General features: G+C 36.3%; 1 protein-coding gene across 1 annotated transcript in view; it reads right to left on the bottom strand.

Moving 5' to 3' along the window:
- The window catches only part of TMPRSS11A (transmembrane serine protease 11A), a 53,489-nt gene that overhangs the window by 23,963 nt on the left and 10,262 nt on the right, over positions 1 to 19,264 (bottom strand). Inside the window, 3 exon segments of the mRNA XM_043556617.1 lie at positions 12,548 to 12,677; positions 15,442 to 15,563; positions 17,516 to 17,637. Of these exon segments, the coding sequence (XP_043412552.1) occupies positions 12,548 to 12,677; positions 15,442 to 15,563; positions 17,516 to 17,637 (374 nt within the window).

Raw genomic sequence — 19,264 nt, 5'->3', positions numbered from 1 at the left:
AGCATCAATTCCATCTTTGGTTTAAGTGACTTTAGTAATCATAGAAATAAAGAAGTTTTCTTCTTTCTAATACAAATTCAAAACCCTGCCCCTATAAAGCCTCTTCGATTAGCCTGGGGTGAGCCCCAGGATCTTCAGGTGATCCTGGTAGCCTGAGGAAAACACTCTGAGAAATACTAGGGCATAGGGACTGGCTAAATGGGTTTCTACCAAAAAGGGATTTTCAGCAAGGGAAAATCAGGGAAAACATGAACATAAACTTTATTGCTGAGTGGATTTTACGTATGAACTAGCTTTCTTAGACCCTAAAATAATGATTAATCTTTCCTAGAAGATAAGGCTTGCCTTATAAGAAACATTCTGCCAATAATTTGGCATTCTAAATTTGTAGAAGTTTCAAAGGACGCTTTTTTTTAAACCGCGTGCCAGTTTGTTATAAATTTATTATTCACAGAAGCTAATAGAGATAGTGATTAATAAATTTATCCCACCTCCTTTCTGGGGGCATTGGCAGAGTCTGATAGTTGGGATTAGTCTCTTAATTTAACAGAGAGCCTCCCCCTTTCAGGCTAGTACCTCGTTATGCTTGATGATTTTGTAATGCTGGAAGTTGCACTGAGATTAAGTTCTAAAAGGGCAATTGAAGGTTAGTTGGGTGTTTAATAAAAGAGTGAGGGTGAGGCTGTTAACTCCAACACACAGCCTCGCCCAACCATTCAGCTCTCATTCCGGAAAGAACCCTGTTTACACATGTCGCCAGCCTTTCACTGTCAGATGCTCCCCAACTGGGCTCCTCTCAGCAGTCTTGGTAGTTACGTAGGAGGTGTTTCAGGGTTGACACTGTAAACTTAAGATAGATATGCCACTGAAGATTGGCCAATGGAATATAAAAGCAGTTTCTTCCACTGTCACAGCAGATGAGCCCTGAGAATTAAAGGACTCACCAATGTGCCATGAAGAAAACTTCAGATCCTGTTGCTTTCTCCTAATTACAATAAGATTAGCACACAAAGAACAGTATAAGAGATGCTTTAGAAAAACAACACTTGTTTTGCCTTAAATAAGTCCTAATTGAGATTGCCTTGCTACAAGAGCTGAACTCTAAGTACAAAGAGTAAAGCACAATTCATTTGGGCCTCTGGTTACAGAGTCAGATATTCAAGGACTTCCCCTTCTGCCCATTTTCCATCCTGTCCAGTCTTCAACCATGTGTACCTGTCAGCCCTGGCCCTTGTTTCCTTTATACTTGCCCTTCTCAGGCTATTCCTTGAAACTATAGCACCCTCCCCCATTCTGCTGGCTCTGCTTTTCTGAATCATATCTCTCCTTCAATGTCTATTTCAGATAATACCTTCTTTGTGGTTATTCCTTGAAGCTTCTTTGTGGTTATTCCTTAATCTTTCCTCTTTCTGTTGTGATTTTTCTAATCCATCTTATACTTACTACTATTCCCTTAATATAGTTATTTATGCAAATATATTATCTCCTTTATTCAACTGCAAACCCTTTATGTTAAGTGTGGTGATTGATCTTTTCTCATTCCATACTATGTAGAAACGTAGCATGTTTTTGTTGAATGAATGCATGAAAAAAAGTGAGAATTTATCAGAAAGCCTTGCCATTACCAGGAAACTTGCAAGAGTTTTTAATGAGCTTTTCATCAGATTTAGATCAATGCTTCTGGAGAAAAAAGCAAATTGACTATGAATTACTGATGGGAAGTCTTTTGCCTTATGGACATTTTCAGGTAATTTCATTGCTTTTGGAAAGCCCCTCCCAGGTGAGACTACAATAGATATTATAGTAGGAATAGTCATCACTGTTGTGGATCACCTATGCAGCAAGCACAAAGTCCACTGTATTTATGAGCTCCTTTGCTTTTTTCCTCAACCCTCTGAGGTGAATACTATTATTATTTGCATTACAGAGATGAGGAAGTGACTTGCCCAAGGTGAAAAAGTAATGAGCCAGTTGACCTTGGGATGAGCACACAAGTGTGTTTTTAGTAAAAGCCTCTATTGGGGCATTTGGGCAGCTCAGTCGATTAAGCATCTAACTTTGGCTAAGGTCATGATCTTGTGGTTCGTGGGTTGAAGCCCCTTTTTGGGGTGTGTGCTAACAATGTGGAGCCTGCTTGGGATTCTCTCTCTCCCTTTCTCTCTCTCTGCTGTCCCGCCACTTGCACATGCTCTTTCTCTCTCTCAAACTAAATAAGTAAACTTAAAATAAATAAATAAATAAATAAATAAATAAATAAATAAATAAAACAAACTCCTACTCACTGATGTGTAGCAGGCAGCATGTAAGAGATCGAGAAACTGTTATATCCCCCTCCAAAGGCAGTCTGTTTTCTTTGTCCTTTAAAATTAGGACTATAATCTTTATAGTTCTTATTGCAATTTTTAAAAGTTCTATCTATTTAAAACTCTAGATCTTTGGTACAACCCAAGAATCAAAAAGTCAGCTATGAATAATTTTTCTAAACCTATGTATGGCATGGCCAACCTGAGCAGTGATGGTATCTACAGGATTCTGAAGCTTTGGTGGCTTTCTGGGTATCACGTCACTTTGTGTTCACAAAAATCCTTTAAAAAAAAAAAACAAAACCTCCCAAAGCTGTGAACCCAGTGCCGTGTCTATTAGAGATGGCAGTTGGATCCTGTGTAATAAGGGTGTGTGACTGGAGTACTATGGAAGTATGATTACTCTAAACCGTGAGGTAATAGTATCAGCAAATGGATTGTGACATTATAGGATATTATCAAAGTTATTTATTTGACTATACTGGTCCTTCCTCAGTGTTTCCTTGTAGAATGTCAGAAAGAAACAGATGGACATCTCTGACTGTTTAATCACACATAGTAAGTAGCAATATATTGGATAACCTTATCCCAAATTGGTTTGTATTCCTGAGATTGAGAGGCAAAGTAAATTCAAGAAATTAAAATGTTTGCAGTGAAGGGTGATAAAGGATAAATTATTAACTTTCAGTATACCACAAAAGCTTAGATCTCTGAATTACCATTTTAGAAGAGGAAAATATGTAATTTGTGTGTATTTAAAGTTGCACTAAAGATAGTTAAACCAGATGCCTGAGGCAAGGAAAGGTCATTTCTTTAGAAGGTTCCTGTCCTCTCCAGGTGTGTTGTCTTTGAAATCTCTAAATTTGATTAATCTGTGAGAAAGAGAAGGTATGAATCATTACTCTTAGACTCTTTTACAGTTCCTGAATGATGAGCCATCATCTAAATAGATTATCCAGTAGAGTGAAGACTGTGCTATATTCATAACTTTATCGGGAAGTTTTGAGATGGTTCATATTGCTTCCTTTCTCAAAAAAACTTCTCTCAGAAAACAACCATCCACATTTTCCCTCCAGTCATAGATTATTTATGCTAAATAAATGTATGCTAATATTTCCATCCACCTCCTTCCCATATTATAGTTGTTTTTCTGTTGTCTTCCTCCTCAAAAACTGGTACAAACAAGAAACCATATGCCAAAACTAGTAACAAGAGACAAAGAATGTCATTATATAATGATAAAGGAGTCAATTCATCAAGAAGATAGAGCCATTATAAATATTGTACCTAACATCAGAGTACTTAAATAAATTAAGCAAAAACTGACAGATATGAAGAGAGAAATAGACAATAATACAATAATAATAGAGGACTTTAATATCCCATTTTTAGCAGTGGATAGACCATCCAGACAGAAAATCAACAAGTAACCCTTGGACCTAACCATTTTTTACATCAAATGGACTTAACAGACATATAAACAACAATCCACCCAACAAGAGAATACACATCTTCTCAAGCACACACAGAACATTCTTTAGGGTAGATCCTCATAGGATACAAAACAAGTCTTAGCAAATATTTAAGAAGATTTAAATCATACTATCTTCTGTGACCACAATGGTATGAAACTAGAAGTTAAGAACTGAGGAAAGCTAGAAAATTCACAAATATGTGGAAATTAAGCAATGCACTTCTCAACAACCAATGAGTTAGAGGAGGTATCAAAGGAAAAATAAAAAAAAATATCTTGAAGCAAGTGAAAATGCAAACGCATACCAAAACTATGGGATGCTGCAAAAGAGCTCTAAGATAGAAGTCCATAGTGATGAATGCCTACATTAAGAAAAAAAGATGTTAAATAAACAATCTAACTGCACACCTCAAGCAACTAGAAAAAGAAGGAAAAACTATTGTTCACCTGAAACTAATATACCACTATGTTAACTCAACTGGAATTAAAACTTAAAGAAAGAAGTAGAAGAAAAAACTAGCATTAGCAGAAGGAAGGAAATAACAAAGATCAGAGTGGAAATAAATGAGATAGAGACTAAAAGACAATAGAAAAGATTAAAAAAAACCTAAGAGTTGTTTTTTTGAAAAGTTAAAGAGAATTGACAAAACCTTTGGCAAACTAAGGAAAAAAAAAGAGAAGACTCAAATAAAATCAGAAAATGAAAGAATATTACAACTGATGCTACAAAAATACAGAAGATCATAAGGGATGACTGTGAAAATTTATATACTAACAAATTGGATAACCTGGAATAAATGGATAAATTCTTGGAAATATACAACCTACCAAGACTAAATCATGTAGAAATTAAAAATGTGAATACATCAATAAGGAGTAAGGAGGTTGAATCAGTAATCAAAACCCTTCAATACAGAAAAACCCGGGACCATATGGTTTCACTAATGAATCCTACCAAACATTTAAAAAAGAAATAACACCAATTCTACCCAAAATCTTCCAAAAAATTGAAGAGGAACGACCACTCCCACATTCATTTTACAAGGTAAACATTATCCTTATACCAAAGCCAGATAAAGACACTATAAGAAAACTACAGGCTACCTCTGGAAAACAGTATGGAGGTTCCTCAAAAAACTAAAAATAGAACTACCCTACTACCTAGCAATTGCACTACTAGGCATTTATCCACGGGATATAGGTGTGCTGTTTTGAAGGGACACATGCACCCCAGTGTTTATAGCAGCACTATCAACAATAGCCAAAGTATGGAAAGAGCCCAAATGTCCATCGATGGATGAATGGATAAAGAAGATGTGGTGTGTGTGTGTGTATATATATATATATATATATATATATATACACACACACACATACACACGCACACACATATATATATATATATATATATATATATATACACACACACGCACACACACACAATGGAGTATTACTCGGCAATCAAAAAGAATGAAATCTTACCATTTGTAACTACGTGGATGGAACTGGAGGGTATTATGCTAAGTGAAGTTAGTCAGAGAAAGACACAAATCATATGACTTCACTCCTATGAGGACTTTAAGAGACAAAACAGATGAACATAAGGGAAGGGAAACAAAAATAATATAAAAACAGGGAGGGGGACAAAACAGAAGAGACTCATAAATATGGAGAACAAACTGAGGGTTACTGGAGGGGTTGTGGGAGAGGGGATAGGCTAAATGGGTAAGGGGCATTAAGGAATCTACTCCTGAAATCATTGTTGCACTATATGCTAACTAATTTGGATATAAATTTTAAAAAATAAATTAAATTTAAAAAATTAAAAAAAAACAACTATAGGCTAAAATCTCTGATGAACATAGATGCAAAAATTCTCAACAAAATTAGTGAATCAAATTCAGCAACATATTAAAAGGATCACACATTATGATCAAGCAGTATATATTCCTGATGTGTAAGGATGTTTCAACATACACAAATCAATAAATGTAATACACACATTAATAGAATGATCACATGATAAAGATCACATGATTATCTCAATAGATGCAGAAAGATCATTTGACAAATGAAACACCCTTTCATGATAAAAATGTTCAGCAAGTTGTAAATAGAAAGAACATACCTCAGTATAATAAAGGCCATCTATGGCAAGTCCACAGATTATACAATATACCTCAGGGAAATGTTGAAGTCTTCCTAAGATCAGGAACAAGATATCTAGGATGCCCACTCTCACCACTCCTATTCAACATGGTAGTGAAGTTCTAGCCAAAGCAATCAAGCAGGAAAAAGACATAAAAGGTATCTAAATCAAAAAGGAATAAATTGTCTTTATTTGCAGATATATGATTTCATATAGAGAAAATCCTAAAAATTCCCACAAAAAAGCAGATAAGTAATCAATGAATTCAGTAAAGTTGCAAGATACAAAATCATACAGAAAATGGCTGCATTTCTATATATTAACAATGAAATATCTGAAAAAGAAAGTAAATAATCCCATTCACAGTAGCATCAAAAATTATAAAATACTTAGGAATAAATTTAACCAAGGAAGTGAAAACTGTAACACTTTGATGCAGGAAATCAAAGAAGACAAAAATAAATGAAAGATATTCCATGTTCATGGATTGGAAAAATTAATGTTGTTAAAATGCGTATACTACCCAAAGCATCTATAGAACAATGCAATCTCTATTAAAATTCTAGTGGCATTTCTCACAGAAATAGAAAAAAATCCTAAAATTTATATGGAGCCACAAAAGACCCTGAGTAGCCAAATAGTGTTGAGAAAGAAGAACAGAGCCACTTCTTGATTTCACTTCCTGATTTCAAAGTCTAATACAAAGTTATAATAAAACAGCATGGTATTGACATAAAAAGGCACATGGAACAATGGAAAGGAATCAAGAGCCCAGAAATAAATGCTCACATATATGACCAGCTTATATTTAATAAGGCAGCCAAGAATACTCAATGTAGAAAGGATAATCTCTTCAATACATAGTGTTGGAAAACTGGATAACCACATGCAGACGAATGAAATAGGGCCCCTTTACTCCTTCTCAAAAATAATTCAAAATTAAAGATTAAACTGAAAATAATGAAATTAAAAATTCATTCAAAATTAAAGATTAAGATTTAAACATGAGGCCTGAAACCGTAAAACTTCTAGAAGAAAATAGAGCAAAATGTTTCTTGACATTGGTTGGGGCAACAATTATTTGAATATGATTCCAAAAGCATAAGCAACAAAAGCAAAAATTGCTAAGTGGAACTCCATCAAACTATAAAGCTTCTGCACATCAAAGGAAGTCATCAACAAAATGAAAAGGCAACCTGTGGAATGGGAGAAAATACTTGCAAATCATACATCTGATAAAGGGTTAATATCCAAAGTATATAAAGAACTTATACAACTCAAAAAAAATCTGATTAAAAATGGGTATAAGATCTGTATAGACATTTCTCCACAGAAGACAGCAAAATAGTCAACAGGTACATGAATAGGGGCTTAACATCACTAATAATCAGGGAATGCAAATTAAAACCCAATGAAATATCATCTCACACCTTTTGGAATGTCTATCATCAAAAAGACAAGAGATAACAAGTGTTGGAGAGGATGCAACTCTTTTGAAGAATGTGCACTCTTTTGAAGAATGTAAATTGGTACAACCACTATCATAAATAGTATAGAGGTTTCTCGAAAAATTAAAAGTAGAACTATAATATGCCCCAGTAATCATACTTCTGGGTATATATCCAAAGGAAATGAAAGCAAGCATACAGAAGAGATATTTGTACTCCCATGTTCATTGCATCATTATTCACAGTAGTTAAGATATGTAAACAACCTAAGTGCCTGTCAATTGATAAATGGATAAAGAAGATGTGATGTTGTGTGTGTGTGTGTGTGTGTGTGTGTGTATGTATGTACATATGTATGTGTATATGTATGTGTATATATATATATATACATACAATCACACAATACAATAACATGTCATATATATATGTATATATACATATGGAATATTATTCATCCATGAGAAAGAAGGAAATCCTGCTATTTAGGACAACATGAATGGACCTTGAGGGCATCATGCTAAGTGAAATAAATCAGACAAAGACAAATACTGCATGATATCACTTATATGTAGCGTCTAAAAAGATGAATTCATAGAAACAGAATAGAATGGCGGTTACCAAGGCTGAGGGGGAGGCGTGGGAGAAGCAGGGAGATGTTGATCAAAGGGTACAAACTTCCAATTATAAGATGAATACGTTCTAGGGTTGTAATGTACAGCACGGTGATTATAGATAATAATACTGAATGCTGCTTGAATGTTGCTAACAGTATAAGATCTGAAATGTTCTCACCACAAAAAAATAGTAATTATGTGACATGATGGAAGTGTTACAGTGATAATAATTTTGCAATACATCAAATCAACATGCTTTACACTGTAAACTGACACAATGTTATCTGTAAATTGTGTTTCAATAAAGCTGGACCAAAAACTGAACAGGAAAGTGAGGATACTATGGAGGAGGACACACTTTTATAACAAGTAAACCCAATGTGTTGCTTAAATTACCTAGCACAGCATATGGGATTTATAATCTTTATAAATTTAAATATTAAATGGGAGAAGAATTGACACAGAGTTGAGCTTCCTATATTAGCTGAGTTTCTTCCTGACAAGTTGAACAATTTAGTGGAAAGAGCACATATTCAAATTACCTATATGGCTTCAAATCTCCCCTCTGTCATTTACTGGCTATGGACCTTAACTTCAGAGGTTTAGTTCCCTTATCCTTAAAGTGTGGATAATAATGCCTCCTTTGCAGTGTTACATCGCAGATTAGACATGAAATATACAACAATTATCTTTTTCTTCCAGGATTCAAATTAAGGTAGAGGTGTTACACATCTTCCTCTTTTAAACATGCCTAATCTTTAATTTCAAAATAAATGTAGGTCTGTGTTCTCAGGAAAGGACTTGGCCATACTCTCCATTCAATTTTTCTAACCTCTGAACATGAAGTTTCTTGATAATGTCTGCTTAGTTTTTTCTTAAATCTTCCAAATCCAATATCTTCTCTCCAGGCATAGGGCCACAATCCTACACCAAGCATGGAGCATCTTTTACTTCTTTTACCTTCTGCAAATGCAAACTTCGGGACTAATACTTTTGCTAAGTTTAAATTTATCTCGACTAATTTTTCTCAGTAGAAGCACTTCCTGCTTCAGTGTTGATCAGAACCCAATCTCTCACTTTTGTTTTCTAATTCCTTTAGAGTGTTTCTAACTAGTTTATCTCTGCATCTCTTTCTGTTTCCAAGCTCCTTTTTTTCTACAGTTCTAGAGACATAGCATTAAGGATATTTGGAGGATCATTTTAAGCCCTTTTCTGGTGTCCCTGAGTGCTCCCTGGGCACAGGGGGAGTGTTTTTTTATGGGGAGACATCCCTAAGAAAATTCCCACCTGTTCCCATTTTTAATGAGACGATGGTCACTGGCCTATGTTGACAGTGTAATTGAAATAGACTAATGTACCGGGGATAATTACTTGATTTCTGGAATTTTGTGCATAGTAGGTGGGAAATAAAGTCACACAGATTATTCTTATGGATGACAGAAGTTTATTAAGAATATGTAATCATTTACTAGCTACATTTGCTAGCTCTATGATCTTGAGTAAATTAACTTTTCTGTACCTTGATTTTCTCATCTGTAAAATTGTGATAGTAATTGTAGTTACCTCATAAAGTTGTTTTTGAGGATTAACTAAAATACATGTAAGGTGTTTTAGCGTAGTGCTTGGCACTCAGTACATGCTAGCTATTGTTATGGAATTACAAGGTTATGACTTTCACATCTGTAATGACCCTGTAATTTAAAAGTATTTCTTGATATTTCTGAAATATGTTTCTTCAAATGAAGTACTACATCAGACAGTGATCCTACCCGAACTTATAATAATGAAGAAAGTGACCTACCTATTTGGGAGTGTCATGAATTACAGGTGTCTGGTTACTGAAGTCTTTTTAGCAGTATCTGAGCATGAGCTCATTTTACTTTTGCATCTCCATTTGCATTCAAATCAGTAAATCCCAAATTATGAGGAAGAGCAGGACCTGCAACCTGTCTTTCTTGGCTGTCTAATTAGCACCCATATAGGGCAGAGAGAAGAATCTGGTTTCATTCATTGGGATTCAGCAACAATAAACAGGAGTGGCAGGATGAGGCACGAACCATTCACATACTTCTTCTGAAGGTAACTGGGTGGTGAGTGGGGGAAAAAGGACACTTGTTTCATTTAAACAAGGCTAAATAATACAAAGCCTTTCCTGACCATGGGAAACCTAGCTGAATTTCCTTTTCTTTGAAGTTCTTCTGCCCTTATGGTCCTCAGCATACAATTTAGTCCTTAATTATGTCATGGTGTTCAGTTTCATGCTCATTACTCTCATATCTCCAAAGAGATATGAAGAAATTTGAGGAGATAGATCATGTTTCCTTTTCTGCAAGATTCAGGTGTGAAGAAATGTAAAGAGCTGAACAACCATGCCATTGGGAGGAAAGATTGTTTAGTTAAATTGGGAAAACTTATTTGGAGAATACAACCTGGGTTCCTACCTAACATCACACACAAAGGTGGACTTTATATACATTGAAGGCTTAATATAAAAAGTAAAATTTTGAACTTAATAGAAGAAAATAAAGTAAAATATTTTTATGACTTGAAAGAGGGAATACCTTCTTAAAAAAACTTTAAAAACACAAACATAAGACAAAATTGATGAAGATCATCATTTCAAAATTATGGATTTCTATTTCATGAAGGACAACATGGTCCAAATTAATAGAAGATAGAATGGATGATTATAATTTCCTCAACCAGCAAACTGTTCATATCTAGAAAATATAAGGAACTTCTAGAAAATAACACTAATAAAACAAAATGACTCTAACAGAAAAACAGGTAAAGGATAGGTACAAGCAATTTATAAAAATGAAAACTCGATAAAGGATAGGTACAAGCAATTTATAAAAATGAAAACTCGAAAGGCTAACAAGCGTATTTAATAATGCACAAACTCAGTAATTAGAAAAATGTAAATTAAATCACAAAAAGACATAACTTATTGCCTATTAGGCTGGCAGAAGTCAGCAAGCCAAATAATACCAAGTGTTGGCAAAGATGTGGGGACATAGGAATCCTTATGCACTGCAGATGGGCGTGTACACTGGGTCAGCCATTCTGAAGAGCAATCCACACTAATTAGTTAAATTAAGTGGGTACACACCCAGTGACCCAGTAATTCTGCTCACAGAAGAACTTGCACAGGTCTATAGGGGACAAGTAGGAGGCTATTTAGTGCAGCATTTCTTGGGATGATAGGTAGGAGGTAAAATATGGCAAAACACACTATAAACCATTTTGTAGTAGCCAATAGCAGTGAATTATGTGTACATTTAGCAACATGGACAGAGCTTTAAAAAAAGTTCTGAGTAAAAAGGCATGAAACAAAAAGTGATGCCATGGACTGAATATTTGTTTCCTGCCCCCAAATTCATGTTGAAATGCTAACCCTCAATGTAATGGTGTTAGGAGGTGGGGCCTTTGAGAGGTGATTAGGTCATGAGTGGGGTTGGTGGTGCCCTTATAATGAGACCCAGAGAGCTTTTTAGGTCTGTTCTCCACTATGTGGGTATACACTGAGAAGTCTGCAGTCTGCAACCTGAGAGAGGGTCCTTATCAGAATCTGACCTGGCTGTTCCCTGATCTCAGACCTCCAGCCTCCAGAACTTTGAGAAATCAATATCTGATATTACAAGCCACTCAGTATCTGGTAGTTTGATGTAGTAGCCCAAAATGACTAAGATGAATGATTTATAACACAAAGAATAAATTAAAAGCATGTGCACACAAAACAACAAAATACATTTTTACAGGAATGAATACAAACAAAAGAATACATGTGGCACAAAGAAGGGTTGCCTGCTGAGGGAGGTGAATGGGAGTACGTTTTGTGAAAAAATGAGAGTAATAAATAATGACAGCCAGCGAAGGGCCTTGCATGTGCTCATGATTGTAATCTGTCATTACCTATCTCAGTCTTTGCATGTGAAGCTCCTTCACTCTGAGAAATACATGATTTATTGATATTTAAAAGTCCACTTTCAAACACAGTATTACTATCATAAATGCACTCTGCATTTGTTCACTTCCATTTATGGATTTTTATTATTTTATTTATTTTTATTATTTATTTATTTATTTATTTATTTATTTATTTATTTATTTATTAGAGAGAGAGAGAGAGAGAGCAAGGAAGAGAGAGCGGCAGAGGGAGAAAGAGAGAAAATCTTAAGTAGGCTCCAGGCTCAGTGCAGAGCCCAACATGCAGCTTGATACCATGACCTTGGGACCATGACTTGAGCTGAAATCAACAGTTAGACCCTTAACCAACTGAGCCACCTAGATGCCCCAATTCTCTTACCTTTAGATAAGGTGGTTGAGTCACAAAGGGTGGTTTATCAGAATCACTGTTTATCAGGATGGAGATTTCCTTGTTCCCCCGTCCCTGCCAACCCATCCCATTAGACACTGATTCAGTGGGTCTGGAATGGGGCCTAGGAATTTTCAAGGTGATTTAATGCAAGTGGTCTGAAAATAGTCTTTTGAGAAATATTCAGGGAAATGATCCACAAATCTCTTCCTTCAACATTGTTTTAAAACAGAAAGAATACATCTGACTTACCAAATTCTCACTCATCTCCTTTAAGTCCTTAAGGTTGTATGTGTTGTTTTGTCTAGAATTTCTATTGACTTGTAGATCTGAAATTTTAAATGTTCCATGATAATACTCCGTTTTCTGTCCTGTGATAAAAAGGAAAAGTAGGAAATAACATGATTAGATTTCAGGATCCAAGGCACAGATATAATGGCGTTAGTATAGAGTCTTGAATTATTATTGAGACTTTTTTCTAATTTACTTTCTTAATAAATATAATGAAGATAATTAATTTTTATGTTAATAATAACTGGAATTTATTGAGTGTCTACTAGATTGCCAAACACTGTTCTGGGCACTTTACATGTATTAATTCATTTGGTTCTCACTCTAGCTCCCTGAAATTGGTGTCACCTCCATTTCACAGGTGAAGAAAGTGTGGCACAGAGGTGTTAAGTAACTTGCTCTATGCGATATAACTAGTGAGTTGGCCTGAGTTTAAACCTAGAGAGACTAGCTCTAAAGCTGAAACATTTAATTCCTATATTAGGTCTTGCTGAGTTAAAATGTATACCACCTTATACTCTGCTAGAAGTAGATGTATATGAACATCCTTGTGAATTTTGATTTATTTATTTATTTTTTAATTTTTTTTTCAACGTTTTTATTTATTTTTGCAACAGAGAGAGACAGAGCATGAACGGGGGAGGGGCAGAGAGAGAGGGAGACACAGAATCGGAAACAGGCTCCAGGCTCTGAGCCATCAGCCCAGAGCCTGACGCGGGGCTCGAACTCACAGACCGTGAGATCGTGACCTGGCTGAAGTCGGACGCTTAACCGACTGCGCCACCCAGGCGCCCCTGAATTTTGATTTATAATGGGAGAGCCAGGCAAAGTAAGAAAGACAGGAAAAGAAAGGGAACAAACTGTCAGAGGTGGGAGATAAGAACAGTGTGTAAGTGGGGTGAATCAGTCAGATCTCTGCTTGGCTGCTGGGAAAGATAAGAAAACAGAGCAGTGGGGCTCTTAAGAAATCTAGTAATCTTAGGAGTCTGGCCTTCTGGGGGTGGGGGGCAAGAAATTTACGAAGAGTTAATTTTTTTTTTACATTTATTTATTTTTGAGAGACAGAGACTGAGCGTGAGCAGGGGAGGGGAAGAGGGAGGAGACAGAATCTGAAGCAGGCTCCAGGCTCTGAGCTGTTAGCACACAGCCCAAGGCAGGGCTCAAACCCATGAACCATGAGATTGCGACCTGAGCTGAAGTCGATGCTTAACTGACTAAGCCACCCAGGCGCCCCTACAAAGAGTTGAAAATAGAAAAACAGACCAGCCACAGAATAGCATCTCTCCTTAGGGAGCCTGGCCTAGGAAGGACACAGTGGGCACAATGGGTTTCCCAGCTATGGACCTAGGAAAGAGAGAGGGATATCAGAATGGTACATCTTCTAGGTGGTACGTTTCTGGGCTCTGTAGTGCTTTTTTTTTGGTCCCCCTGATACTCATCTGCACAATCCATATCATTATCAAACATTATACTCCTAGTAAAGGGGCTCGTAGGCAGTCAAATGAAATGACCTGAGAATCTTTTGCCATTAGCATAAACTACAGGCGGGGTTGTTACAAAAAGCCCAGAAGTGTGTTCTTAAAACCTTTAATGATTGTGATAGAGTCTTCACCAGCCCCCCCCCCCCCCCCCACACACACACAAGTCTGAGGAAGATGACAATAGGTGAGGCCATTCAAGTAAGAAGCCTGAGGTAGTTGTTTTATCAAACACATCTGTGTGAGTGACCCTGTGGAGATTTGTCAACAAATGTTAATGCTTTGCAGTCTGTGCAGAGAAAGATGTAATTTAAAAAGAATTCTGAAATGCATTATTTGTGTGATTATAAGTATATCAGGCAATTAAAAAATACGTGAATATCATTTAGGAAAGGATAAAATTTTCTCTAAAAATAAGTAACAGTATTTGTCATATTTATAGTTTACCAATTATTTCAAAATTCATTATTTTGTTGGACATGTGTTTTTCTTTGTCCCTTGAAATGTTGGTGGACATAATGATGAGTAAATGAGTCAGTTTTAATAACTAATATAATAACTAATTTATCATAGTTTTTCACTTGAATGGTTACAGTTATTATGATTACCAGTAGATTTAAGTTGCTACTTTTTTTAGTTTTTAAATCTTTTTAGAGTGAGAGAAAGTGTGTGAGTGGGGGATAGGGGCAGAGAGAGAGGGAGAATCTTTTTTAAAAATTTTTTAAGTATTTGTTTTTGAGAGAAAGAGAGAGAGAGAGAGAGAGAGAGAGAGAGAGACGGAGCATAAACAGGGGAGTGGCAGAGAGAGAGGGAGACACAGAATCCAAAACAGGCTCCAGGCTGTGAGCTGTCAGCACAGAGCCTGATGCAGGGCTCTAATCCATGAACTGTGAGATCATGACTTGAGCTAAAGTCAGACACATAACCGACTGAGTCACCCAGCTGCCCCAAGAGGGGAGAATCTTAAGCAGGCTCCACGCTCAGCACAGAGCTCAATGTGGGGTTTGATCCCATGACCCTGGGAAATCAGGAGTCAGCTGCTCAACCTACTGAGCCACCCAGGCACCTCTTTCAGTTACCATTTTTGATCTTTTGTGTAGTCTTAAAAGGATATTAGCTTGTGAGCTCCAAGGAGATAGGAAACTGGTCTGCTTTATATAATGTTGTACCTTGAGTCATCCAGAAAAGTACTCATATACAATAGGCATTCAATAATTATTTTTATAAAATGACTGAAAAAAATTAAATTCTAAATGCTGGTAAAAGCACAAAAATACTTTTAGATAAAATTACATTTACATATATACAAATTAAAGTTTGCAGAAAAATGAAATCAAGCTGAGTGAAATTCACAATCTTTACCTACCAGAGACTAACAAGTGGGCCAGAATACCAATGGTCACTGCCACCACTGTCAGTAATAACACAATGAGAAGGGCAATCATCCATGGTTTCAAACTTCTGCTCTGGGTGCCAAATCCTACTGTCCTGTAAAAAGGAAAACTCAGCAGGTTACTCTTACACTGTAACAGTTACAAGCTTTCTGGTTCTCCTTTGGATAACAGCAAGTTTCTTTGGTCTACCTTTTCCAGCAAGAATACATTTGCCTTGGATATGCATCAAGGTTATCTTGGGGTGAAGGGACGTATTAAGAAGATCAGGATCTGGCAATGTACAATATTACTCGTGGTTTCTATTTCTAGAGGCACTGGCTCTCTGTGCTGTCAGTCCACATCTCTTATCAACAATAGTGCTAATGACATTGTGTCAAGTATTTGTTTGCATGTATATTAATCTAAATTTAATTCTGAACTCCTCAATGAGCTAGACTGGTATTGTTCATCTTTTTATCATTAAGATTTAATAAGGTGCCTGGTAAAGAGTAGGAATTTTACAAATCTGTAAGAGGAAGATATTATGCCAGCTTTATATATGAAATAACAGAGGCTGAGAGAGAGGACACTTGATTAGAGTCAAATGGTTTAAAAAGGTCCTGGTCTTCTAACTCATTTTGTAGTCTCTTTCTCTACAACTTGCCATTATAATCAACTTTATTTACCTCTTTCATTAGAATTTAGCTTTGGGTGGGTGTGTGTTGCTAAACCAACCTCTTTGGGGACAGAAGGTATTTTTCCTTTACAAGATTTAGTCCAATGCTTTGCACTGAGTGTAATTTTATTTTTTATATTATTTATTTCATTAATTTTTTTAAGTTTATTTATTTATTTTGAGATATACAGAGAGTGTGAGTGAGAGAGAGAAAGAGCAAATCCCAAGCAGGCTCCACACTATCAGCATAGAGCCTGATGTGAAGCTCAATTTCACAATGAGTCATGGCCTGAACTGAAATTAAAAGTCAGATGCTTAACTGACCGAGTCACCCAGGCGCCCCTGCACTGAGTGTAATTTTAATAAATATTGGTTGATTTACAAGAAATTTTTCTTTTGAATATAGACATATTTTATATGTAAATGAAAGCATAAAAGATACAAGTCATATGGACCTAAATAATTAAGAAGATAATAGCTTTGGCATAAGCAGTACATTTACCCAATAAACCTAGTGGAGCTTGAGAGGCTTGAATTCTGTTGGGTATAGAAAATATTGACAATGTATGCATTGGCTGATTAAAAAGAATCTAGACAGCTGGCTGTGGAGAGGCAGTGTGTCTTCCAATGGACAAGAATTAAGGTGCCAGAATATAACAACAAACAGAAGCTCTGTGGAGTGTAACATTATTTAGCCTCTTGAATGATTTAAAACCTAAATTCAGGGGTGTCTGAGTGGCTCAGTGGGTTAGGCGACCAACTTCAGCTCAGGTCACAATCTCGTGGTTTGAGAGTTCAAGCCCCATGTCGGGCTCTGTGCTGACAGCTCAGAGCCTGGAGCCTCCATTGGATTCTGTGTCTCCCTCTCTCTCTGTCCCTCCCCTGTTCACGCTCTGTTTCTCTCTGTCTCTCAATAACAAATAAACATTAAAAATTTTTTTTTAAATAAAACCTAAATTCAGAAGTTAAGGATAACTTAGAAACTATTTGGTAGAATGTAACACATTTTCCAGGTGAGAAAACTGACGCCCAGAGATGATTAAACGACATCTGATGTAACAGAACTAGTGGTCATCTCAGACTCACGCCTTCTAACTCCTAGGGCACCATTGTTTTTCCCGCAGTGCCACACTTCCACTCCATTGAGTGCATTCTCTTAAATTAATTTATTATTTATATATTCATCTATTCACTCATTCATTCATTCTTCATTTATTTGACCATTCATTTTCTCAGAGAATCTTAGTATGTTTCCAAGACATTCGAAATCAATAAGAGAACCAAAGAAGGAAGGCTAGAACTTAAGGAGACTTAAGGGCTTTCAAATCTGTCTTCTCATCAGAGTTTCTCTGAATAGGGCAAATGGAGAAAGTAGATGACAGGAAGATCACATCACTGTTACAGACTGAATGGTAGGACTCTTAGCAGAGGAGTTGTTCAACAACCAATAGCCCACTGCTTCAAGTGCCGTGGCAGTCATATCTACAAATCCCATACAAGGAGCTGTGAACATCTGGGCAGGGGGAATGGCAACCAACAAATAGGTGTGTTAGGTTCTCCATTTGTGAGAACCTCTGGGGAATAACAGGTATACAATGCCACATTACAAAAGCTTCAGGAGCCATAGTCTAAATCTGCAGCTATTTAATCCTGTATGAATAAACTGTCAACTCAGTATCAACTTTTATGAATAATATGATAATATGAAGAGATGCATGAAAGCCAATATGCATCATTGACTTTCCATTCTGGAGAGGTCCTGCTAGTGATTTGCATAATATCACTTCAGATTTGGAGAAAAATAGGCTCAGTAAAGCCTTGGGAATCTAGCCTGATTGTAAGTAGAGATGCACTGCACCATTGTGCCCATGCATTTTTTTTCCTGCTTTACTTGCATCAGAAAACAAACACTGATGTATTAATTTTTTATTGCTGTGCAACAAATTACCACAAAGTTAGCAGCTTAAAGCAATACCAACTTATTAGCTCACGGTTCTGTACATGTCATGGCTGAGTTTTCTGCTCAGGATCTCACAAGGTTGAAATCAAGGTGTTGATTGAGGCAGCTATCTCATCTGACATTTGTGATCATTTTCTAAGCTCACTTAAGTTCTAGGCATAGCTCAGTTCTTTGAAGTTGAACTGGGGTCCCTGTTCTCTTGCTGGCTGTCACAGGCCTCTCTCAGCTCATAGATTCCACCACATTCTTTGCATGTGTCCCATTCCATCTCTACAGCCAGCAATGGAGAATCACCCTCCCAACAAATCTCTTACATCCTGAATATCTCTCCAGGTAGAGCCTAGTCCTTTTCAAAGGTGTCACCTGATTAGAGTAGGTCCACCAAGGACAATTTCCCTATCTTAAAGCCAACTGATTTGAGACCTTAATTATATCTGCAAAATTCCCTCACAGCAGCACCTAAATTAGTGTTTGAGTGTCCAGGAGTGTGTACACTGAGGGATGGGAATCTTAGAGGTCATTTAAATTTTTTTTATCATAGCTGGAAATATAACTTTCATCAAAATGGACAGAAATCTCTATAACCTTCAGAGAAAGCATGTGATATTTAAAATTTCTAATTTTTGTGGAGGTTGTAGAAAACTATTTCATTAAAAGGAAATTTCTATGTTGAATGTACAATTAGAAGAAGACTAAGGTATATTTTATTCAACTAAAAATTTGGGGGAATACAAAATAAACTCTTGGAACTTGAAATGGGAAGGCAACTAAAAGTAATCCCTGTTTAAGACCTATTTGGCATTCTGCATTCCTTAAAGGAAAGGGCAAGTACAGAGGTTACTTAATTCAGAGTAACACAATTTATAATCTGTATGAAATCCAATTTATCATATTCATTTACTTTCATTAAGTTTGAGTATTCAGTGTTTAAAAGGGCATATGCATGGCATCATTTTTCCAAAGATGTCAATGAAAACGTGATAATTTCAATAATTTTGTGACTTTGCTTCTGCAGTTTTTCAGACTGAAAAATACACATCTTGAGGAATATATAGGGCAGTCTGAACTGTTAATGATCTGAGTTGGGATATTCTTCAGTAACCAGACTCTAAGTTGAGGACTTTTATATGTGTGAGTTCAAAGAGGTTTGAGTCAGCAAAAGACATCATAGACCTCTTTA

This window comes from Prionailurus bengalensis, chromosome B1 (assembly GCF_016509475.1).
Source record: "Prionailurus bengalensis isolate Pbe53 chromosome B1, Fcat_Pben_1.1_paternal_pri, whole genome shotgun sequence".
In the NCBI taxonomy this organism is placed as follows: domain Eukaryota; kingdom Metazoa; phylum Chordata; class Mammalia; order Carnivora; family Felidae; genus Prionailurus; species Prionailurus bengalensis.
The sequence above is the reverse complement of the archived record's forward strand: the minus strand, read 5'-3'. Positions and strand labels throughout refer to the sequence as shown.